Source organism: Erpetoichthys calabaricus, chromosome 2 (genome assembly GCF_900747795.2).
Source record: "Erpetoichthys calabaricus chromosome 2, fErpCal1.3, whole genome shotgun sequence".
NCBI lineage: Eukaryota > Metazoa > Chordata > Cladistia > Polypteriformes > Polypteridae > Erpetoichthys > Erpetoichthys calabaricus.
Window position 1 is genome coordinate 8794670 of NC_041395.2, and position 26524 is coordinate 8821193.

The 26524-nt window shown below is 43.5% G+C and overlaps 1 protein-coding gene across 1 annotated transcript in view; it reads right to left on the reverse strand.

Annotated features, from left to right (window-relative positions):
* Window positions 1-26524, reverse strand: part of pdhx (pyruvate dehydrogenase complex component X) — a 409158-nt gene that overhangs the window by 139379 nt on the left and 243255 nt on the right. The window contains exons 6-7 of the mRNA XM_051923616.1: window positions 16619-16766; window positions 13318-13465 (exon numbers count right to left, since the gene is read on the reverse strand). Of these exons, the coding sequence (XP_051779576.1) occupies window positions 13318-13465; window positions 16619-16766 (296 nt within the window). The remainder of the gene's footprint in view (window positions 1-13317; window positions 13466-16618; window positions 16767-26524) is intronic.

Here is a 26524-nt window from a genome sequence, read left to right on the forward strand (position 1 = left end):
CTAGAGAAGACCCCTTCAAACCTGACGCAGCTTGAGCATGTTACTCAGGACAAGTGGGCCGAACGACCTAATGGCAGGTGACAGGTGTCACGGAGAGCTCCACGAATCGCCTGTGTGCAGGGACTGCAAACTCTAAAGGTTGTGCAGCAAAATATGAGATGAAGGGCCCCCATCACTGTTGTCCAGGTCATTTTAATTTGTGTTCTTATTTGAAATATTCTGTTGAATCAAAACTCTAAAGCAAAGTCTGAACTTTTGTTAAATAAGCACCTTCAGCTTGTGAAAGGCACAATATAAATAAAATGTATTATTATTATGGAATAAACTATAATGGGCACAATTACTTTTGTGAGTTTCATGTGATTTCAGGGTCTTTGTCCACATCGCTTACAGTAAACTTCTGACACCCCCCCTAACAACATTGCGCAGAGTCTAAAATCTGAATCCCCTGCTGATAAGCAAGCGCGTCTCCCTTTTTGGTCCAGATAAATGTATTTTAAGGCCTCAGAGGTGATCACACTCAAGCTGTAATGCGAGTTCCTCTAAGGAGAAGATGGCTACCATTAATCTGAGATGAATAATCTCGCTTTCTATTTTTAGAATTTAAATCAAAGTTAGTGGTCAACATCTTTATACTTTACCTATGAGGTCATATCAGAGTGGGTGTCACTGCCATGCCAGCAGCTACCCTTCCAGTGACGGTATCACTGGGATGTACATTTAGGGCATCTGGGATGTAGAGAAAAGCCAAGCAAAATGACACCTTTTATTGGCTAACTAAAAAGATTACAATATGCAGGCTTTCGAGCCAATTCAGGCCCCTTCTTCAGACAAGATGTCATCTGGGAGAATCTGGGATAAAAGCCACCATTTACAGTGCATCCGGAAAGTATTCACAGCGCATCACTTTTTCCACATTTTGTTATGTTACAGCCTTATTCCAAAATGGATTAAATTCATTTTTTTCCTCAGAATTCTATACACAACACCCCATAATGACAACGTGAAAAAAGTTTATTATCATATGACTGTACCTTTTTGCAGCCAAGGCACATTGTACGGGTGGCTGCCCCAAACCTTTATGATGTCTGTTTGCTGTTTTTGTGACAGCAGGCACTTGTCCACATGAAGTATCAGGACTAAGTGTCAGTGGGACAATAAGGGGGGCAAACAGAGCAGAGGCAGCAACTAAAAAGGTGTATTTAGTGAAGGAAAAAAAAAAGGTCCATAAAGAAAACAAAAAAGGCACACAAACACTGCAAGGATGAATCAAGATGGGAAAAAAAAAAAACAAAGAAGTTCTAAAAATGGCATAAAACACATGGCAGGTGACCAAAAAAAAGGTTCCAAAAATCAAAAAAAAAAAAAAATTCTTCGCCTGCTTTCTCCCCCTTTTCATAAACTTAGGGTTCAAGCTGACTTATCCTGGCACATCGGAATACAAGTCTACTCCTTACTGCCACGTCACCCTGAAGCTAACGTACTGACCTTCATACTGGTATGAAGTGAACTCCCCCATTTCTGGTGTAAAGACTTATCGACACATCACCTGACTAGGGCCTAACACCCCTCGTGCCCCCTAGCTTAAACGTTATCTGCACCACGTTAGTGTACGTTGCCGACACTGAGCACTACGCCCTTCTCTTATGTCTGCCAGGCACGTGTCTGTTACTCCGCAGCCCCCAAACACCACAGCCACACCAGAAGAACGCTGGGTAGCAGATGCACGTCCCCCCACCCGAGGGCCCTTCGCATGGAATCACGTGCCACCTTGTCTGCTCAAAGCCCGACAACCCTCAGCTGGTCCACTTGTGCACCCGAGGAACAAACCGGTAAGTAATAAAATACAATACAATACAGTTTATTTTTGCATAGGCCAAAATCACACAAGAAGTGTCACAATGGGCTTTAACAGGCAGTGCCTCTTGACAGCCCCCCAGCCTTGACTCTCTAAGAAGACCAAAATAAAACCCTTGTAGGGAAAAAAAATGTAAGAAACCTCGGGAAAGGCAGTTCAAAGAGAGACACCTTTCCAGGGAGGCTGGGCGTGCAGTGGGTGTCAAAAAGAAGAGGGGCCAATACAACAAAATACACAAAACAGAACACAAGTAATCCTCAATACAGTATAAAAATAAAAATATTACAAGCACGGAGCAGAATTTATCAGTAGATGATATCCCATAATATGATTTGGATTTGTTTAAAGTCTTGGAGACCTCGGCCATCAAGCCGCCTTCCCCTATTGGCCATTCCACAGTTGAACAGTGCTGGGCCAGCCAATCCGATAAAAGGACCCCTCTACCCCACGATTCCTGCAATCCTGCATCTGGGATGACTTTACCTTAGGCAGGCAAAACTACAAACAAGGTGGGCCATGGCACCAAGTGGCACATTTGAGTACCAAGATGAGAAACAGAATAGTTTAGGGTTAGCATCCAATTGTAACAATTATATTACTTCCGTTTTAGTGCTAATACCTCAGTATGTGCGTCTCGGGAACTGCACGTCTGACATTGTGGTCAGCAGCACAGGAGCGCCACAAGGGACTGTACTTTCGCCGGTCCTGTTCAGCCTATATACATCAGACTTCCAATACAACTCAGAGTCCTGCCACGTGCTAAAGTTCGCTGACGACACTGCTATCGTGGGCTGCATCAGGAGTGGGCAGGAGGAGGAGTATAGGGACCTCATCAAGGACTTTGTTAAATGGTGCAACTTAAACCACCTACACCTGAACACCAGCAAAACCAAGGAGCTGGTGGTGGATTTTAGGAGGACCAGGCCCCTCATGGACCCCGTGATCATCAGAGGTGACTGTGTGAAGAGGGTGTAGACCTATAAATACCTGGGAGTGCAGCTGGATGATAAACTGGACTGGACTGCCAATACTGATGCTCTGTGTAAGAAAGGACAGAGCTGGTTATACTTCCTTAGAAGGCTGGCGTCCTTCAACATCTGCAATAAGATGCTGCAGATGTTCTATCAGATGGTTGTGGCGAACGCCCTCTACTACGCGGTGGTGTGCTGGGGAGGCAGCATAAAGAAGAGGGATGCCTCACGCCTGGACAAACTGGTGAGGAAGGCAGGTTCTGTTGTAGGCACAGAGCTGGACAGTTTGACATCCGTGGCAGAGCGACAGGCGCTGAGCAGGCTTCTGTCAATCATGGAGAATCCACCGCATCCACTAAATAGTATCATCTCCAGAAAGAAGAGCAGCTTCAGCGACAGACTGCTGTCACTGTCCTGCTCCACTGACAGACTGAGGAGATCGTTCCGCCCCCAAACTATGTGACTCTTCAATTCCACCCGGGGGGGTAAACATTAACATTTAACATTATACAAAGTTATTGTCTGTTTTTACCTGCATTATTATCACTCTTTAATTTAATATTGTTTTTGTATCAGTATGCTGCTGCTGGAGTATGTGAATTTCCCCATGGGATTAATAAAGTATCTATCTATCTATCTATCTATCTATCTATCTATCTATCTATCTATCTATCTATCTATCTATCTATCTATCTATCTATCTATCTATCTATCTATCTATTGTAAAAACATAAAATGATGTAATTGAACAAAATGTATGTGTGTACAGAAAATAGGACAGAATGATCAAACTTGTTTGTGTTTTGCGTACGTGACAAAAAGCATGTATACTTTCTGGAAGTTTTCTTTTGATGATGTGTGTGACAAGAAAATATACCTTTAGGGTAAAGACTTTACCAATTGGAATAATACAAAATGAGTCAGGACGCTATTTTTATTGCTTACGTGGTCAACGATCAGGAGATTAGAAAGGTATAAAAGAGCATGGACATCTGCGCTCGAGGCAGATGAAGTGCGGTGTCCTAGGACTGTGTTTCTCTGTCATTTTACCCTTGTCTGGTATGTATCAATAAAAGGTTTTTACTAATTTTAATTTTCTTCTCTGTCTTCAGTCACAAAAAGTGTCCACAGTTTTTGGCGCCCAGACGTGGGGCAAGAGACGGCCGGTCGACTCCTCCAGCGAGACCATTTCAGTGATCCGTCTTACCAGCGGACTGCCGTCAACTTGAGCGCTCCGGCAGCAGAGCATGCAGCTCCGGCAAAAGTTAGGACTGCCCTGTCCTGAAACAGTTCTTGCGTGAGGAGCCCCTGGTCTCCTCTTTGCTACATCCACGGTGACTGAACGGATTTCCAGACAGAGCTTGCACACTTCCAGGCTGGGGTAAGCACCGGGTGATTTCCGAACATTTTTTATTTTCTAAATAACGGGAGGGCGAGTTTCCTGTTGACCGTCTAGTCATACTCATATCTCAACGGGTTGCTTAAGGTGATGGAGACTTGACCCAAGCAGTTTGACGCATACGAAAGGTCTGACGAAAGGATACTGGCCTCACCCATATCCTAGACTCGGCTGGACGTATTGATGTAGTATTCTGCTGAACCGAATCGGACACGAAGTCACCTGAGCTGGAATCCGGGGATGTGAGCGGACAGGCTAACGGGACGAGTAACGGGGTGGTATATATATGTATGGAAATATAAACCGAAAAAGAGCACAGATTGCAGGATTGCTGTTAGGACGGAATAAATAAATCTACATACGGAATAAGCAACAATACCGTGTTCTCCTGGGAACTGGGACAGGACCGATAGTTAGGTGTCTCCCCTTGGGAAAAAAGAAGGGAACAGTAAGGGAACAGTGAGTGGCACACTTAATACCTCGCTGATTCATACGGACAAGGGATTAGGCGAATCAGTATATAGTTGGAAAATTAAATACAGAACCCGGGAGAGCAAGGGGACATAATGGGAACTTATAACAGTAAGCCTGTTAATCGCCGCACAGGGGGATCAAAATCATTAATGCTGGAAGAATTATTTTCGGAGGATCAACAGACGCCCCGTAAAAATGGGTCTCCTAGGAAATTTATAGAAAAAAGAAGACAGGTTTAGATTTCAAGAAGGCATGTAAGAAATGGAATAGACAGAGTGGTGGGCGTTGGCCGATAGAGGGGACAGGAGATGTAAGTGAAATACAGGAAGTCAGGAAGATCCTGTGTAGGAATAAGCAGGGTTGTTATAATAGTGGACCGTATCGAATGGATATGTTCGATAGATGGGAATTAGTAATAAAAGACAGAAATTTAGAAGCAGTACAGAAACAGAATGAATTGTTGCGGGCAAATGAGGGAAAGGCTAAAAAGGAGAAAGAGGAATTACTAATTACATTACAGAAAGTTCAGATAGGCACTGAACCACAGGCAGATGGGAGGAAAAGGAAGAATAATCCAAATAAAGACCCCCTTTATCCTATTATTTTTTCCCCTCCTCAGTACCAACCTCAGGCACCTCCATTATCCCCTCCTCTATCCCCCATTCCGACTGCCCCCCCTGCACTACAACCAGCAGAAGTTTCCCCTGATGATTCCCCAGGCACAGATCACTATGACCCCTCTACCCATCGTGATGACTCACCCTGTACTAGACAAACCCCCGTCTCCAAATGCACTCGAAGTCAAACTTACAAACCAGCTCCAACTTTTTTCTCTTCTGATCCTTCACCTTCACTTACTTGCCCTTTAATAGAAGTTCCCAATCCTCATTATAACCCTGCCCATCCTTAGATAGCATGTATAAGCCTAACGCTGCTGAATGGACCCAGGTACTTCGTCGAAAGCTTGGGACCACATGGGCCACTGTTAGCAGGGGTGTCCGCAATGACGTTCCATGGGTATGGAACCCAGCTTTAACTCGAGGACAGGGGATAGGTGGAGAAGGCGAATTTAACCCACAATGGGAGGCGTTGAGACAAAATATTGCAGAAAAATATAAAAAAGGAACGGACTGGTCCCTTATTTCTGCTGCAAAACAAAAGAGAGACGAGACGGTTGATGAATGGGCACATAGGATTCAAGACCTTATGGCTAATCACTCGGGCTTGGAAAATGTTGATGACCGCACCCGAGCTGCAGTTCCACCTTTTGTTTCCGGTTTGCGCCTTGATATACAAAACAAGGTCCGCACTTCCTGTATTGAGTGGGAAAGTGCCACGTTTGATGAAGTCAAACGACATGCGGAACATGCCGAAAAACAAACTAAGCAGAAGGAATCGGACTCTCATGCCAAATTATTGGCAGCACAGATGAACTATTATACCAGGAATACTCCTGACCGAGGCCGAGGATATGGCCTTCGAGGAAGGGGACGAGGACGAGGAAGAGGACGAGGTGGTTTTAGAGCTCCTCCTGTTGACCACAATAAGAATCCTTTTATTCCCTCTCCCTTAAATTCCAATGCTAATTCCTTCTCTTGCTACGCCTGTGGTGAAACTGGACATTTTCGTCGGGAGTGCCCTCACAGACAGCAACAGCCCCCACCTCCCCTTATTCCACCTGTTTTTTCTGACACCCCTGACCAACAATACTGGCCATAGGAAAACGCAGGGACCTCCAGCCACTCTTTTCAACTACCTTTGCTCACCCATAATTCAGAGACTGATCCTTTACTGACATTGTTCGTTGATGGCACTGAGACTATTTTCTTAATCGACACTGGTGCCACTCGATCTACCCTCTCGCTGGCAAAGGTCCCTGCCTCGAACGAGACTGTTACTGTGCTTACTGCTTCTGGACAACCTCACCTTCTCCAAGTATCAAAACCTCTTCAAGTCCAGTCACGTCCTGGCGGACATACCTTACTGCATCGTTTTCTTTTGAATCAGCTCTGTCCAGTTAACCTTTTAGGAAGAAATCTCATGACAAAACTTTCTCTTTCTATTTCTATGACTGACAAAGGTTTTTTCTGTTCAACCCCCAAGTTGTTGTGTCAAATTACCCCTTACCTCAAACCCTCTTTTGCAGCATGGACTTTAGATATTTCCCCACACACCATTCTCCTCAAAGCCCTACACTCTTTTTCCCCTTGTCTCTTTCCCAATTTACAGGCCCCTGACATTTTACACTGTACTGCCCAATACTTCCCTATAGAAGTAGACACCCCCTGGCTAGAATCTTTCCTTACTTCTGGTACTTGCCCCGAAACCCTTCACATCTCCTGTGTTTTTATTTCATCCACAAAGGCAGCTGCTTCTGTTCATCTTACATGCTCACAGCACATATATTATCTTGGCGGCACAGTGCCTCATATTTCCTTAGCTAAATCACACACTGTTAAATGGGGAGAAATAGGACCATGGGTAGAAAAATGCCTTGAAAGAACAGACTGGTTACAAGTTACTCCAGGTATTTTTGATACTCCTGACCATTTAATAACTAAAGTGGTGTTTCAAACTGATTTTTTAGTACATCGCGCTTTGTGCCGTCCTTCTTCTTTTGCTTGTTCATTACAAACCACTTTCCCTTCTTGGCTCTCTATGCTCCCTGATTCACTATGGTCCCAGGGAAAGAATGATTATGGAAGGATAGCCCATTGTGAGCCTCTGGTGATCCACCCGAAATCCTCCTTTCGCCCGCACCGTGCCCAATATCCTCTGTCTCCCGAAGCAGAGGCTGGCATCTCCGCCGTACATTCCGATCTCGTCAAACGCGGTGCCATTATTCCAATCGAATACTCTCCAGTCAATTCCCCCATTCTACCTGTAAAAAAGGCTGACGGTTCATGGCGTTTCGTACAAGATTTGCGACAAGTAAATTCTGCCATCTTCCCTAGGGCCCCTATCGTCCCTAATCCTTCCACTATCCTCTCTACTATCCCTCCTTCCGCTCGGTACTTCTCCGTTATTGACCTAGCTAATGCTTTCTTTTCTATCCCTGTTCACCCTGATTCTCAATTTTGGTTTGCTTTTACATTCCAAAACCGCCGTTGGACATGGACCGTCATGCCTCAGGGATACACTGAAGCCCCTTGTGTATATGGATAAGCTCTTGCCCAAAATTTAGAAGGCTTTTGGCCGGAAAGAGGTAGTACATTGATACAGTATGTAGATGACATAATGATATGTAGCGCTACGGAAGAAGATTGTACAAAAGATACCCAGAAATTGTTGCTGTTTCTGGGGGAAAATGGCCATAAAGTTTCTAAAGTTAAGCTGCAGCTAATCAAAACAACTGTAAAATATCTAGGTCATGACATTACGTATGGAACAAGAGCTCTCTCTAGCGATCGCATTACAGCCATCCAAAATCTTCCTAGACCGGTCACAAAACAACAGGTTATGTCTGTTTTAGGTATTCTGGGCTACTGCAGACAGTGGGTTCTAAATTTTACTGAAAGAGCACAGCCGTTGCAACAATTGGCTAATACTCCTGGCATCCCCCTTTCTGGCCAGGTCCAATGGAATGAACTGGCTGAGAAGGCTCTCTGTGACCTCAAAGCTGCTCTTCTATCTGCGCCCGCACTAGGTTTGCCTGATCATTCTCGTCCATTCACTTTGTTCGTGGACGAAAAGCAGGGATTTATGAATGCAGTACTGACGCAACAACATGGAGATAAACAAAGACCGGTGGCTTATTTTTCTAAAAAACTGGATCCAGTGGCCGCAGCACTTCCTCCGTGTCTTCGTGCTGTGGCTGCAACAACAGAAGCTGTATTAGCAAGCACGGATGTAGTTCTCATGAGCCCCCTAACAGTTAAAGTGCCTCACGCTGTACATTCTATCCTAGTACAAGCCAAAACTTCACATCTCACTACTGCTAGGGCAATACACTATCAGAATGTACTTTGTACTTTGTCAAATGTTACAATTGAAAGATGCTCCACTTTAAATCCAGCCACTCTTCTCCCAACTAACAACGAAGGAGAACCACATAATTGCCATGACGAAATAGCAAAGGTTGTAAAACCTAGAGTAGATCTACAGGAAACACCTTTAGAAACTGGAGAAATGATTTTTGTGGATGGATGTTCCTTGCGATTGAAAAATGGAGCACCCTCAACCAGTTACGCAGTGGTCCAAGGGGACCGCCTGCTGGAAGCAAATCGAATTTCATCAAGCTTAAGTGCACAAGCAGCTGAACTCGTAGCACTCACTCGAGCATGTCAGCTGTCCGAAGGGAAGATCGTAACAATTTATACGGATTCCAGGTATGCTTTTGGAGTCTGCCATGATCATGGAGCACTATGGAAACTAAGGGGATTTAAGACCAGTACTGGCAAACCCATCCAACATCAGAAATTGATCGAATCCCTTTTAGAAGCTATAACCAAACCATCGAAGCTAGCGATTGTTAAATGTCAAGCTCACACAGGAAAACAGGATCCTGTTAGCAAAGGAAATGAATTAGCTGACCACTTTGCTAAAGAGGCTGCATATAATAACACACCAATTTCTTTATTCCAACAGAGAAATGACCAGGACCTTGATAATCAAATTATTTCTTTACAGAGTGCAGCCACGGATATCGAAAGGAGAAAATGGTCCAAAGAAGGGTCCCTCTCTGATGGAGTCTGGACTCATAAACACACTAACAAACCTTTTCTCCCAAAAGCCTCTTTCCCAGGAATGGCAAAAATCGCCCATGGCCTCGATCACGCAGGTAGAGATGCAATGGTTCGAGATGTTGAAAAACATTGGGAAGCTATAGGTTTCTCTACATATGCAGAGCAATTTTGCAGACGCTGTGCAATATGTCAAAAGTTTAATGTGGGAAAAGGTACCCAGGTAAGTCCCGCCGTTACCCCTAATCCAATGGGTCCGTTTGAACACCTCCAAATGGATTTCATTGAACTAACCCCGTCTAAAGGGTACCGATATTGTCTTGTGATTGTCGATGTGTTCTCCCGATGGGTAGAGGCTTTCCCTTCAAAACACAACGATGCCAAAACAGTAGCTAAAGCACTAATTAAAGAGATTATTCCAAGATGGGGTATCCCTCAAAAGTTACAAACAGATAATGGCACTCATTTTGTGAACTCCGTTATAAATGAATTAACCACCTGGCTCCAAATTAATGTGCACCATTATTGTAAATACCATCCCCAAAGCGGAGGCATCGTAGAACGATGCAATGGCACTTTAAAAGCTAAACTCGCAAAAATTTGTGAACAAACTAATTTATCATGGCCGGATGCACTACCCTTAGCTTTAATGGGACTAAGGGGACGGACACACCGACAACTGGGACTATCGCCCTTTGAGATTCTGACCGGACGTCCCATGCCCGTTGGCATGGTTGTAGGAAATGTGAATTTGCATACTGTGGACAATGATCTTCTCTCTAATCTTGCAGGTTTGCGAACCTCGTTGAAGGAAATCCACCAGCAGGTTAATCAAGCCTGGAGGACCAGCCCCCTTTCCAAGGATTTACCAATTCCTTTGGGCACCTGGATCCTGGTTCGAGATACTCGGAGGAAACACTGGCATCAGCCTAGGTGGAGAGGACCATTCCAAATTCTTCTATCCACACCACATGCCGTGAAAGTTGAAGAACTGCCTGCCTGGATCCACGCATCGCATTGCAAGAAATGGCTATCTTAAAAATACTTTTTCTGCTGACTGTTACCCGCACCCTCTCAGGCTACCCAAGGATGGGTGGTGATCTCTATCTAAGTACTTTACCGCCTCTATGGAAAGGGCATATATGCTACATGAGGAGCACATGTCTCGTATAGCTTCTTCCATTTTCTCCTCCCCATCCCCTTACCCCCCCCCTTCCCCTTCATCAACCATTTCAATTTAATGATATATTGCCCACATCATTTTGTTCAAAAAGGGAGGAGTGTAAAAACATAAAATGATGTAATTGAACAAAATGTATGTGTGTACAGAAAATAGGACAGAATGATCAAACTTGTTTGTGTTTTGCGTACGTGACAAAAAGCATGTATACTTTCTGGAAGTTTTCTTTTGATGATGTGTGTGACAAGAAAATATACCTTTAGGGTAATGACTTTACAAATTGGAAAAATACAAAATGAGTCAGGACGCTATTTTTATTGCTTACGTGGTCAACGATCAGGAGATTAGAAAGGTATAAAAGAGCAAGGACATCTGCGCTCGAGGCAGATGAAGTGCGGTGTCCTAGGACTGTATTTCTCTGTCATTTTACCCTTGTCTGGTATGTATCAATAAAAGGTTTTGACTAATTTTAATTTTCTTCTCTGTCTTCAGTCACAAAAAGTGTCCACACTATCTATCTATCTATCTCTAATGACTAACAACAGAGATGCAGTCTGTGCAATTAATCAGCAGCTCTAGTCAGGGTGTGCTAAACTGAAGTAGTGAGTTTTCAGTGTAATAGTAAACTAAATGTAAAAACATTGAACAACACTGAGAAAACCTTGAACAGAGAAAACTAACATTGCAGGAGTTCACGCTAATAGCCTTAAGAACCAGTCGCTGTAGTAAACAATTTTTTTAATGAGTTTTAAGCACAGGGAAAAAAAGGAACATTTGAACAAATCCGTCATTTATACAAAAACTAACCCTGCATGAGTCAAGTTCTGGCATGAAGGAAGTGAGGAGGAACTGGGTGGAGAGGAGATTACAGTTTTGAGGTAAAGTCCCTCTGCGCGATGCACATCTGACTGAGAACAATGTACTGTACAGGTACAGGGAGAGACTGAACACGTGTGGAAATCATCGGCGCGTACGAACCGGAAGGGAAACTGGCTTGTTTGTGACCCGAGTGTGTGGTCGTGAACAGATGCAAAAGTTTGCCGAACTTTTTGGCCGTAACCCGATTTGTACATGGTCTGAGACGTTCGTGACCCGAGGTTCCACTGTACATCAGTGAAGATGTGTCCAGCTGTGGCATCAAAAGACGTATGCAAATACACAAGCACAAAAGAATAAACTTTCCGCTATAATAAACGTGCCAGCAGTTACTCCGGGCCTCGGTGGAAACTGAAAACTCTCCTGAACTTTAGATCCACACAACTACAGCTTACCCACCAGGATGACCCTGCTGCACAGGTATTAAAGAGAACTGTGCATAAAGCAATCTGTGTATTAGAGTAGAGTCGAGGACAGGAGTCAGCTAAATAATCCAGGCGATCCTGCATTTTCCATTAGCAACTCGAATGGACATGGAGCCTATCCAAGCAGAAGTGCACGCTAGGCAGGAATCAACTCAGACACGGCAGTGCAAACACTGAGAGACAAACTCGGGGGAGATAATTTAGAGTCATCAGTCTGTATGTCGTGAGGGTAAAAATGAGACAAAAGCTGACAGGAGCACAGGAAGGAAAGATCAAATTCCACACAAATGTCACACGTGTACAATTTCCAGACTCACCTGAGGAATGCAGTACCAACTCCATGACGAGAGGGGGCGCTGTCGCTAACGGTCTTGTCTCCTTTTACCCCCTAAAGTACCAAGAAGATGCCCAATGAGGGCAACTGAGCCAGAGAAGCCCAGTTCCGGAAGGAACTGACAGTATAAAAGTGGACATCCCTGGAAGGCGACGTCACATTTCAGATCTGAGCAACCGAGAGCGCGGAGCACTCGCAAAGGCGGACACATGCTACTTTGAAGTGACTGCTGTTACCGTTACCACACAACGTTGGTAATTTTTGCCATGGATTTGCACGGGATACGGTATATCTGGAAAAACTGAGAAACACAGGGGTGCCTTCTATGGATAAGCAAATGGTGTCACCTCAAAAGAGCCACACGTGCTGTAGCTACAGGAAACAACTCTAAATAATATTTAAACATGATCTACTGTACATCGAGAAGGCACAATGGAGATGTTAATCTAATGTCTGCGTGTTTGGAGCGTCTTTTGTCCACAAAGTTGTGTATTTTAACAGATGTGGTTTGAATCGTTGTGAAGAGGGTTTGATGTGGCTTGTGAAGAGCCTGGACCAATTCTTTAACTGCCTCCATTATTTTCAACAGACACCTCTAAAATCCCAGGAGTAAAGCCATTTTCCCAGGAAATGATGGAATTTCACAGACATGTCAATTCGCACAGGACTGGTTTAACCTGAAATTTTTTTTTTACTGATGTTTTATAGAAGATAAAAGGCTCCACAGTCTTCACTGAGACATGAACACGCGATTTGGACAGGACTAACATTACAGAGGTCCCCTTTTAATAGTCATCTTACTACACCTTCCTGGTTTAAAACTAATAAGGCTCATCTCGACACTACTGGCAAGGACACAGTCTTGGTAATGCAAGCAAACACGGGAGAAACAGGCAAGTGTCAGCAGGTACAACAATCACATAAATCAATAAGCGCAAATAACAGCAGCAACTGTAAAACAATGAGATGATGGTCAGAATACAGTTGTGTTCAGCTCTCTACGACTTGAAAAGGTTTCAAACAGAAGGCATGGGCCAGAAAGAAGCCACTATGGTGTTGTGTGTTCTACCAAAGATGATAAAAAAAGCAAACACTCCAGGAGAGAATGAGAAGATTACCTTTGGCAAGGTCCTTGCGGAGCTGCAGAACGGCCCCCAGGTCACAGTCGACCGTGGCGTACGCATGAGGGATTGTGGTTTTGGACTCCATTAGCCTCTTGGCAATCACACGCCGTACAGTGCTGGCTGGTATGTCTGTGAATGAGGCCTGCGCAGGAAAGAGACAAAAAAAATCCAAGATGGTTAAACGTCAGCATGACTGGCATGTTTTAGGGTTAGAGTTAGGGGAATCCATTAGGGAAGAGAAAGATTACATTTACCAATGTGGTGCCAATGAAAGGATAAGTGGGGAGCAAAACAATCAATAATCCCATGACATATACAAAAAAAAAAAATATGTTCATCTATCCTTTCACATGAGAGCTTTACTGCGTTGGTAAGCCCCCATATCCGGTACCCCCAAAACCAATCAGGTACTACATAATGGGGATTCTGAAAGTACTGAGCCCCCTTCACCTTCTGCACTCTTTATTGTGTGGTGGATTTAATTATAAAAGGATACATTTGTTATATGTGCCCGTCAATCTACTGTGGACTCAATAACTCATAACGACAAAGTGAAAATAGGTCTGCAGAAATTAAGTAAGTTTTCAGAAACTGAAATAAGGCACAATATGATAGATAGATAGATAGATAGATAGATAGATAGATAGATAGATAGATAGATAGATAGATAGATAGATAGATAGATAGATAGATAGATAGATAGATAGATAGATAGATAGATAGATAGATAGATAGATAGATAGATAGATAGATAGATAGAGTGGGGCAAAAAAGTATTTAGTCAGCCACCAATTGTGCAAGTTCTCCCACTTAAAAAGACGAGAGAGGCCTGTAATTTTCATCATAGGTATACCTCAACTATGAGAGACAAAATGAGAAAAAAAAATCCAAAAAATCACAAAGAATTTATTTGCAAATTATGGTGGAAAAAAAGTATTTGGTCAATAACAAAAGTTCATCTCAATACTTTGTTATATACCCTTTGTTGGCAATGACAGAGGTCAAACTTTTTTTCTGTAAGTCTTCACAAGGTTTTCACACACTGTTGCTGGTATTTTGTCCCATTCCTCCATGCAGATCTCCTCTAGAGCAGTGATGTTTTGGGGCTGTCGCTGGGCAACACGGACTTTCAACTCCCTCCAAAGATTTTCTATGGGGTTGAGATCTAGAGACTGGCTAGGCCACTCCAGGACCTTGAAATGCTTCTTATGAAGCCACTCCTTTGTTACCCGGCCGGTGTGTTTGGGATCATTGTCATGCTGAAAGACCCAGCCATGTTTCATCTTCAATGCCCTTGCTGATGGAAGGAGGGTTTCACTCAGAATCTGACGATACACGACCCCATGCATTCTTTCCTTTACACGGATCAGTCGTCCTGGTCCCTTTGCAAAAAAACAGCCCCAAAGCATGATGTTTCCACCCCCATGCTTTACAGTAGGTATGGTGTTCTTTGGATGCAACTCAGCATTCTTTCTCCTCCAAACACGACGAGTAGACTTTTTTCATCTGACCATGTGACATTCTCCCAATCCTCTTCTGGATCATCCAAATGCTCTCTAGCAAACTTCAGACGGGCCTGCACATGTACTGGCTTAAGCAGGGGGACACGTCTGGCACTGCAGGATTTGAGTCCCTGGCGGCGTAGTGTGTTACTGATGGTAGCCTTTGTTACTTTGGTCCCAGCTCTCTGCAGGTCATTCACTAGGTCCCCCCGTGTGGTTCTGGGATTTTTGCTCACCGTTCTTGTGATCATTTTGACCCCATGGGGTGAGATCTTGCGTGGAGCCCCAGATCGAGGGAGATTATCAGTGGTCTTGTATGTCTTCCATTTTCTAATAATTGCTCCCACAGTTGATTTCTTCACACCAAGCTGCTTACCTATTGCAGATTCAGTCTTCCCAGCCTGGTGCAGGTCTACAATTTTGTTTCTGGTGTCCTTTGACAGCTCTTTGGTCTTGGCCATAGTGGAGTTTGGAGTGTGACTGTTTGAGGTTGTGGACAGGTGTCTTTTATATTGATAACGAGTTCAAACAGGTGCCATTAATACAGGTAACAAGTGGAGGACAGAGGAGCCTCTTACAGAAGAAGTTACAGGTCTGTGAGAGACAGAAATCTTGCTTGTTTGTAGGTGACCAAATACTTATTTTCCACCATAATTTGCAAATAAATTCTTTAAAAATCAGACAATGTGATTTTTTGGATTTTTTTTTCTCATTTTGTCTCTCATAGTTGAGGTATACCTATGATGAAAATTACAGGCCTCTCTCATCTTTTTAAGTGGGAGAACTTGCATAATTGGTGGCTAACTAAATACTTTTTTGCCCCACTGTAGGTAGGTAGGTAGGTAGGTAGATAGATAGATAGATAGATAGATAGATAGATAGATAGATAGATAGATAGATAGATAGATAGATAGATAGATAGATAGATAGATAGATAGATAGATAGATAGATAGATAGATAGATAGATAGATAGATAGATGTGAAAGGCACTATAAGATAGATAGATAGATAGATAGATAGATAGATAGATAGATAGATAGATAGATAGATAGATAGATAGATAGATAGATAGATAGATAGATAGATAGATAGATAGATAGATAGATAGATAGATCGATCCATTCTGGGGTCGATTTTCCTCTTGTGGCCGTGTCCATCGAGGTTGGTGACAGTCCCATGGCCCTTCAACTTAATCCTAATATTTGTAACTGTTGTCACCTTAGCGTCAAGCTCCTTGGAGATGGTGGTCTTCTAGCCTTGGTCTTTGACATGCTGGTCTACCATTTTCCTTCTGATCTCTCCTTTGCTTTCTCTGGTCTGTGTTCAGTGGGTGACACACGATGACACCAAACAGCACAGTGATGACTTTTCTCCATTTAAATCGGCTGAATGACTGATTGCACGATCAGAGACGTGTGTGATAAGAATTCAAGAAAATGGCAAGTTTGCAAAATTCACTCAAATCCATTGATTTAGGATCTTTTCTAGGGGTCCCAACAAATGTGTGCAGGCCATTTTAGAATCTCTTTGTAGAATAAGGAACACTTGATCTTTTGCCACACTTGCTTTGCTTGATGACATATCAAAGGGGACAATTGCTTTTCATTCCATCACTATTAAGGAGGCAGATGGTACTGGAAGGGGACCAACACATTTCTCCACGCCTGTATGATTTCTGCGTTCAGCACATATTGTGTATGTTAGGGGATTGATTGTACTTTAAATTTCTCACTTTAAACATATTGGCAAATAATACAAAAAGTCACTAATAAAGTATCAAACCGTTACTGACCATTGAACCTGGCGGTCTTAGAGGAGACGCTGGCAGAGTCACAGACGTCTTAGGTGGCTGTTCTGCTGCTGGGGTCCTCGGTGAAGGAGCTGCTGTAGGAGCCACTGGTGCTTGAGTGGCGGTTTGTTTAAGCAGGTTTAGGGCGTCCCTTGAAAGGTAAAAAAAACACACAGTCAAAATCACACTAATATTGTAGATGCCACATGGGCTGGACAGGCATCCTGGCTGGGAAGGAAACAAGAAGCAGACCCGGAAGGAAGGAAGGATAAGAAAAGATAGATTGACAGCCCAAGAAAAGAAAAATCGCTGGGGAGTTTTTATTCCCCCAGCATGCTAGATGGCAGCAGCCCCGGATATCCGTGCGCAGTGGGATCACCCTGGGGTCACTGGGTTCCATGAGAAGGCGCTGCAGGGAGCGCAGATTATAACAAACTTCCGTGTGATCCGGAAATGCTTCCAATGGGCAAGCACCCTAGGTCTGTAATAAAAGGGAGTGTACTCCCATGTCCAGGCGAGTCGGAGCTGGGAGGTAGAGGGGCAACGCAGTGGTGAGGGAATTATAGTAGAGGAAGAGAAAAGCCTGTGTTTTGTGCTTATTGTGACAATCTTGAAGTAATTTGGTTAATAAACAACCTTTATTTGAACTCGGGACTGTGCTTCTGTGTTTGTGTCAGGGTTTGGGCTTGACGATGCCCGAGTTTCCATCACATGTATAAACGCTTACTTCATTTCCATTATGGAAACTACAATCTGAATTCTTCAGCAAAGATCACTGAAGCACTTCCTTAGGATTCTTCTCGGTTTTTCAGCACAAAATGTCCTTTGAAAACGAGCGTCACACTCCGAGTAAGACATTGGCTCATATTTTTGCGTCAAAAGACTTTCCACATTTTTGATAAAGGAGATGGTCAGTGGAGTCAATAGAGTTTCCTAATCTTCTTGAAGAGTCAAGACCTGGGTGGGGGGCTGTCAAAAATCTTCTTCTTCTTCTTCTTTCGGCTGCTCCCGTTAGGGGTTGCCACAGCAGATCATCTTCTTCCATATCTTTCTGTCCTCATCATCTTGCTCTGTCATACCCATCACCTGCATGTCCTCTCTCACCACACCCATAAACCTCCTCTTAGGCCTTCCTCTCTTCCACTTACCTGGCAGCTCTATCCTTACCATCCTTCTCCGAATATACTCAGCATCTCTCCTCTGCACATGTCCAAACCTCTGACTTTGTCTCCCAACCGTCCAACTTGAGCTGACCCTCTAATGTCCTCATTTCTAAACCTGTCCATCCTCATCACACCCAATGCAAATCTTAACATCTTTAACTCTGCCACCTCCAGCTCTGTCTCCTGTGCCACCGTCTCCAGACCATATAACATAGCTGGTCTTACTACTGTCCTGTAGACCTTCCCTTTCACTCTTGCTGATACCCCTCTGCCACAAATCACTCCTGACACTCTTCTCCTCCCACTCCACCCTGCCTGCACTCTCTTCTTCACTTCTCTTCCACAATCCCCATTACTCTGTACTGTTGATCCCAAGTATTTAAACTCATCCACCTTCACCAACTCTACTCCTTTACATCCTCACCATTCCACCGACCCCACTCTCATTCACACACATGTATTCTGTCTTGGTGGTCCTACTGACCTTCATTCCTCTCCTCTCATATCTCCACCTCTCCAGTGTCTCTTCCACCTGCTCCCTACTATCGCTACAGATCACAACGTCATCAGCAAACATCACAGTCCACGGGGACTCCTGTCTAATCTCGTCTGTCAACCTGTCCATCACCATTGCAAATAAGAAAGGGCTCAGAGCTGATCCCTGATGTAATCCCCCCTTCGTCACTACTACTGCTGACTTCACCACAGTCACACTTCCCTCATACATATCCTGTACCACTCTTGCGTACTTCTCTGCCACTCCCGACTTCCTCATACAATACCACAGCTCCTCTCAGCCCCCATGTCAAATGCTTTCTCCATGTCCACAAAGACGCAATGCAACTCCTTCTGGCCTTCTCTAAACTTCTCCATCAACATCCTCAGAGCAAACATCTCATCTGTGGTGCTCATTCTTGGCATGAAACCATACTGCTGCTCACTAATCATCACCTCACTTCTTAACTGAGCTTCCACTACTCTTTCCCATAACTTCATGCTGTCAAAAATAAGGCCTGTTAAAGCCCATTGAGGTATCCCTTGTGTGATTTGGGGCTATCCAGGACATAAATTGCTGCTGTTGTTGTAGCGTTGATGTGCAGTTATGTCCATGGCCTGCTGTTATATTTCTAGTCTGAGGTGTACAGAGTGAAGAGAAAAGCAGACAGGCCTGCTCCTTGTGGTGCTCCAGTGTTGCTCACACAGTCCTTGAGTCTCACACACTGCAGTCTGCCTGTCAGATAGTCCATCATCAGGACCCCACTGGCTCATTCGCCTGCTTATCTCTGAGTTTACCCCTTAACAGTGATGGCTGGATGGTAGTGAAGGAACTGAAGACATCAAAAACCATCATCGTCACTGTGTGGCCAGCTCTGTCCAGGTGACAATATCAATTTAATCAAACAGCTCTAGTGAGGAGTTAGGCCTCAGAGTGAAGGTCTTTCCAGGAAGGCCTGTCCTGGTCAGAGGAGCCTTTTGGTGGTCTCACACTCTTTTTCTGCATTCATGACAGCTCCAGCCCACCAAATGCATTCAGATTGGTGGTTAAGAGTGGTGTCAAGCAGGGGTCACTGCTGTTTTTAATATATACTAGGGGGCTCAGCCCCCCTGCTCGCTTCCTTCGCCAAGCCCCAGGGGCAGGCGCAGAGCGCTGACTAACTCGTGGCTGAGATGCTCAAAGCACTCAGTGAGCCCCTCCGTTAGAGAAAGTGATTGTATTTAAAGAGTTGGTATATAGAAGAGAATGAGGGGGTGCGGGAGGTCTTAAGTTAGTCCATCCATCCATTATCCAACCCGCTATATCCTAACTACAGGGTCACGGGGGTCTGCTGGAGCCAATCCCAGCCAACACAGGGCGCAAGGCAGGAAACAGGCACCAGCCCACCACAGGTCTTAGTTATTATAGACAGAAAATCAGTTACTTGAGTATCACTACAGTTGTCTATTTTAAATACCAAGGAGTAATAAAACATAGTAAAAAGTAAAAACGTAAAATGTAATAAAAAGTAAATAAAAAATTACATTACATTAATGCCTCATCAAAAACAACATTATGAATTACTATATCCTCTAACTTCCATTCCAGAAACGTTGCTTTTCTGCATTGCTGTTTGCATATTATTCGGGATATTTTTCTCTTTTTCATTTATTGGACGATTCTCTTTGTTCTTGATTTTTTATTATATGCAGCTCTTCTTTGTTCATTTTCTTTTTTTTGACATTCATCATTAGCTCTTGACGCTCTTGTTCTATCGCGGTCTAAAATTTGCCGTTTCTGAAGAGATCATTTGCTTTCCTGCCTTGCCATTATAACCGACTTATGTTGAAGGGCATCACGAGGTGGGACGGAGAGGGGATGTGCGCAGGAGGAGTAATGATTGGGCGAGCAGTGTGGAGGGGCGTGGTCAAGGCTGAATAACGCAGACACGACGGAAAACCTTTTTAATATAATAGAGAGATAAATGTTCTGGATAGGAATATAAATAATAAACTGGTACAGTTTGCAGATAATACCAAGATAGGTGGTTTGGAAGGTAATCGAGAATCACAGAGGGACATGGACAGCAGACAGGCTTGGGCAGATTTGTGGACGATGAACTTTAATGTCAGCAGAATTATACATAGGAAGTAAAAACGTGAGGTCCGAATACACAATGGGAGGTCTGAAAATCAAAAATCCACTTTATCATAAGGATTTAGGAATCAGAGTGGACTTGACACCATCAACTTCCAGGCAGATGCCTTTAAGAAGAGAATGTGGAGTGATATAGCACCTTGATGTGTGGAATACAAGTCACAGGAGGTTCTGCTCAAGCTTTATAACACATTGGTGAGGCCTCATCTGGAGTACTGGGTGCAGTTTTAGGTCCACCAGACATAGCAGCACAAGAGAAAGTCCAGAGAAGAGCAACTCTGCTGACTCCAGGGCTACAGGGGATGAGTTATGAGGAAAGATTAAAAGAGCTGATCCTTTAACCATTTAATGTCAGTAAATGTAAAGTATTACACATGGGAAGGAAAAATGTGAGGTTTGAATACACAATGGGTGGTCAGAAAATCAAAAGTCCACCTTATGAGAAGGATTTTGGAGTCACAGTGGACTATCAACTGCCAGACATTGCTCAGAAGCCATTAAGAAGGCTAACAGAATGTCAGGATATATAGCGCCTTGATGTGTGCAGTACAAGTCCCAGGAGGTTCGGTTCAAGCTTTATAACACACTGGTGAGGCCTCATCTGGAGTACGGTGTGCAGTTTGGGTCTCCAGGCTACAAAAAGGACATAGCAGCACAAGAGAAAGTCCAGAGAAGAGCAACTAGGCTGATTCAGGGCTACAGGGGACGAAATTTTATGTAAGTAAATGTAAAGAATTACGCATAAGAAGTAAAAATATTAGGTTTAAATACACAATGGGAGGTCTGAAAAATCCACTGTATAAGAAAGATTTAGGAGTCATAGTGGACTCTAAGCTATCGACTTCCCGACAGTGTTCAGAAGCCATTCAGAAGGCTAACAGAATGTCAGGTTATATAGCGCCTTGATGTGTAGAGTACAAGTCACAGGAGGTTCTACTCAGGCTTTATAACACACTGGTGAGGCCTCATCTGTAGTCCTGAGTGCAGTTTGAGTCTACAGGCTACAAAAGGGACATAACAGCACAAGAGAAAGTCCAGAGAAGAGCGACTAGGCTGATTCAGGGCTACAGGGGATGAGTTATGAGGAAAGATTAAAAGAGCTGAGCCTTTAACCATTTAATGTCAGTAAATGTAAAGTATTACACATGGGAAGTAAAAATGTGAGGCTTGAATACACAATGGGTGGTCAGAAAATCAAGAGTCCACCTTATGAGAAGGATTTTGGAGTCATAGTGGACTATCAACTGCCGGACAGTGTTCAGAAGCCATTAAGAAGGCTAACAGACTGTTAGGTTATATAGCGCCTTGATGTGTGCAGTACAAGTCACAGGAGGTTCTGCTCAAGCTTTATAACAAACTGGTGAGGCCTCATCTGGAGTCCTGAGTGCAGTTTGGGTCTACATGGCTACAAAATGGACATAGCAGCACAAGAGAAAGTCTAGAGAAGAGCGACTAGGCTGATTCAGGGCTACAGGGGACGAAATTTTATGTAAGTAAATGTAAAGAATTACACATAGGAAGTAAAATGTGAGGTTTAAATAAACAATGGGAGGTCTGAAACTCAGAAGCACACCTGATTAGAAGGATTTAGGAGTTGTAATGGACTCAACACTCTCAACTGACAGACAGTGTTCAAAAGCCATTAAGAAAGTTAACAGAATGTCAGGTCATATAGTGCCTTGATGGTGCAACCCAAGTCCAAGGAGGTTTTGCTGAAGCTTTATAACATACTGGTGAGGCCTCATCTGAAGTCCTGTGCACAGTTTTGGTCTCCAGGCTACAAAAAAGACATAGCAGCACAAGAGAAAGTCCGGAGAAGAGTGACTTGGCTGATTCTGGGCTATAGAGGTTGAAATTTTATGTAAGTAAATGTAAAGAATTACACATAAGAAGTAAAAATATTAGGTTTAAATACACAATGGGAGGTCTGAAAAATCCACTGTATAAGAAGGATTTAGGAGTCATAGTGGACTCTAAGCTATTGAGTTCCAGACAGTGTTCAGAAGCCATTAAGAAGGCTAACATACTGTCAGGTTATATAGCGCCTTGATGTGTGGAGTACAAGTCACAGGAGGTTCTGCTCAAGCTTTATAACACACTGGTGAGGCCTCATCTGGAGTTCTGGGTTCAGTTTTGGTCTCAAGGCTACAAAAAGGACATAGCAGCACTAGAGAAGGTCCAGAGAAGAGCGACTGGGCTGATCCAGGGCTACAGGGGTTGAATTATGAGGAAGGAATAAAAGAGCTGAGCCTTTACAGTTTAAGGAAAAGAAGATTAAGAGGAGACCTGACTGAAGTGTTTAAAATGATGACGTGAATTAGTCCAGTGGATCGAGACTGTTATTTTAAAATGAGTTCATCGAGAACACAGGAACACAATTGGAAAGTTGTTAAGGGTATATTTTGCACAAACATTAGGGAGTTTTTATTCACACAGAGAACCACAGACACATAAGTGACTAAGTAGTGTGGTAGACAGGAGGACTTTAGGGACCTTCAAAAGTCAACGATGTTATTTTGTAAGAATTAAGTAGACAGGACTGGCGAGCTTTGTTGGGCTGGATGTCCCGTTCTCGTCCAGATTGTTCTAATAAACTGTGCCATAGACATGAGGGTCTCCTATCTGGGTGTCGGGTGCACTCTATCCACATATGTTGTAGATTTCCTTACCTGTTGCTCCCACAAGTCCTATCTATAAAGTTAAAAGGCAAGTGGACCCGATGTCCGTCAGATTATGTCACGTAATGGACTGAAGTCCCAATCAGTACTGGTTTTGACAACATGCTCATATTTAACTGAAATCAGCTTCCCACTACATGGAAAAGGATGGCAAAGTGTATTAAGAAAACAGGTGGACAGGCCTATCAGTTAAAAATTATTAACTGTCTGAAGTGAGTTACTAATCCGTACAACAGAATTTTTTATCGAGCCGAAGCAAAGACGATCCAATTGAACACGACAGAGCTGCAGGGTTGTTAGAGGAGCAGGATTAGCAAAGCTGATGACTGGCAGAGGATCCGACGTGCGTCGATTTTCTTAAATTAAAGTGTCACTCATGAAGTGTCATGTGTATGACACATGTACAGTCTGCTCTGAAAATCAATTTGGTGACAGGGTGTGTATAAATGTGATTAATTACATGAAACCACCGGTGCTTTGTCATCCGTGTACTCATTACTTTCTAACATTTTGTTACTTTAAATGGGAATCCACTGCTTCAAAGAAAGACCTTCACAGACGGAACTAATTGGCTCCACATGTTGCCTTAGATTTATGTTTAAAATTTCACGCCTACCGTCATGAGGTTTTCTCTTTTATAAACAGGCAGATTTAAGAGTGAAAAACACTTTTGTGCAAAGAAAATGAGAGCAAAAACGGAATCCCCTGAATCTTAGCTTTATGCAGCTGTCAGCCCACTGCAATCAAAATACAAAAACGTCACAGGCTGATAGACAGACAGACAGACACACATACAGTGAAAGATCAGCCTCGACAAGGACTCCAAATGTCCAAAACACGACACCGTTAATTTTTCTAACAACACACACAGTGCACATATCACCACAATACAGCTCTGTCCTTTCTTCCTCCTTCCTTCACCCGCCTCCACTCCTCCCTTGCAAGCTCCATCTACTGCCACCCGACTGCGGCTCCCCGAATGGAGTGAGGCGGCCCCTTTTATCCTGCCCCAGATGGGCTCCAGGTGCTCCGTGATGGTCATCTGACACCACTTCCTAGTGTGACGGAAGTGCTGCCCTTGCACCCAGAAACACTCCGGGCAAACAGTCATATGAAAAAGTTTGTGACCCCCTCTCAGCCTTCATAATAATTGACTCTCCTTTCAACAATAAAGATAACAGTGGTATGTCTTTCATTTCCTAGGAACATCTGAGTACTGCGGTGTTTTCCGAACAAAGATTTTTAGTGACGCAGTATTTAGTTGTATGAAATTAAATCAAATGTGAAAAACTGGCTGTGCACAAATGTGGGTCCCCTTGTCATTGTGCTGATTTGAATGCCTGTCACTGCTCAATGCTGATTACTTGGTGTGATGACCTCATTAAGCCTTGAACTTCATAGACAGGTGTGTCCAATCATGAGATATAAAGGTATTTAAGGTGGTCAATTGCAAGTTGTGCTTCCTTCCCTTTGACTCTCCTCTGAAGAGTGACAGCATGGGATCATCAAAGCAACTCTCCAAAGATCTGAAAACAAAGATTGTTGAGTCTCCTGGTTTAGGGGAAGGCTACAAAAAGCCATCTCAGAGGTTTAAACTGTCAGTTTCAACTGTAAGGAATGGAATCAGGAAATGGAAGGCCACAGGCACAGTTGCTGTTAAACCCAGCATGTCTGGCAGGCCAAGAAAAATACAGGAGCGGCATATGAGCAGGATTGTGAGAATGGTGACAGACAACCCACAGATCACCTCCAAAGACCTGCAAGAACATCTTGCTGCAGATGGTGTATCTGTACATCGTTCTACAATTCAAACATCTGTATGGCAGGGTGATGAGAAAGAAGCCCTTTCTGCACTCACGCCACAAACAGAGTCGCTTGTTGTATGCCAATGCTCATTTAGACAAGACAGATTCATTTGGGAACAAAGTGCTTTGGATTGATGAGACAAAAATGGAGTTATTTGGTCAGAACAAAAAGCACTTTGCATGGCAGAAGAAGAACACCGCATTCCAAGAACAACACCTGCTACCTACTGTCACATTTGGTGGAGGTTCCATCATGCTGTGGGGCTGTGTGGCTAGTTCAGGGACTGGGGTCCTTGTTAAAGTCGAGGGTCAGATGAAGTCAACCCAATATCAATAAATTCTTCAGGATAATGTTCAAGCATCAGTCACAAAGTTGAAGTTATGCAGGGGTTGGATATTCCAACAAGACAATGACCCAAAACACCGTTGGAAATCTACAAAGGCATTCATGCAGAGGGAGAAGTACAATGTTCTGGAATGGCCGTCACAGTCCCCTGACTTGAAGATCATCGAAAATCTATGGGATAATTTGAAGCAGGCTGTCCATCAAATTGAACTGAACTGGAGAGATTTTGTATGATGAATGGTGAACAATACCTCCATCCAGAATCAGACACTCATCAAAGGCTACAGGAGGACAGCGTCTAGAGGCTGTTAGATTAGCAAAAGGAGACTCAACTAAGTATTGATGTCATATCTCTGTTGGGGTGCCCACATTTATGCCCCTGTCTAATTTTGTGATAATGCATATTGCATATTTTCTGTTAATCCAATAAACTTAATGTCACTGCTCAAATCCTACCGTTTCCATAAGGCATGTCAGATATTAAAAGGAAGTTGCTACTTTGAAAGCTCAGCCAATGAGAAACAAAAATCCCAAGAATTAAGAGGGGCTCCCAAACTTTTTCATATGACTGTAAATTGCTCCTGTTCTGGCAGCACTTTTTGGTGTGGCAGAAGTGCTATTGCCTTTGGTTCACGAACCATCCAGGTGCCCCCTAATGCTGACCATGTACCCCCACAGGGCTGAGATTCCCAGCTCTGTATCCATGGTCTTGATCGAAACCAAGGGGGTTGCCCTCTTGCGTCCAGGGGAATATATTGCCCGTCTCCCGGTTCTTCCCTGTTCCAGGCGTCCCGGTGGGGCAAGGTCCTTGGTCGTCTGCCACAATACATACAGTACATACATATATACAATTACAAGGTTTTCAAGAGCATCAACATAATATTCAGCTTGAAGACTCTGCTAAGGCTTCAGATAGTCAGTCGTATCCCATTTTTAAGAGTTCTTATTATTACAACACCACGTTCATTAGGACCGTCAGACGTTTCTTCATAAATGCTCCGTTTCTTTAGTAAAGCTTGGTTTAAAAAAAACAATTCAGACGTGAGTGTCATTAGGCTTTGCTCTTTCGAAAGCAAGCTACCCAAGCTATTCTACAACGTTTCAGTCATTATTAACCGCTCTAATGATGATCTTTCTGATCATAAAATAGGTCATTACGATAACAATTGAGGAGAAAAATTCATAATTACAGAATTACGGTATTTGAGGGCTCCTGTAGAGCACCTCTTTCGGTTTCACAATTTGGCTCAAAATCTAATCAGCTCATCGTCATCTCATAATGGGC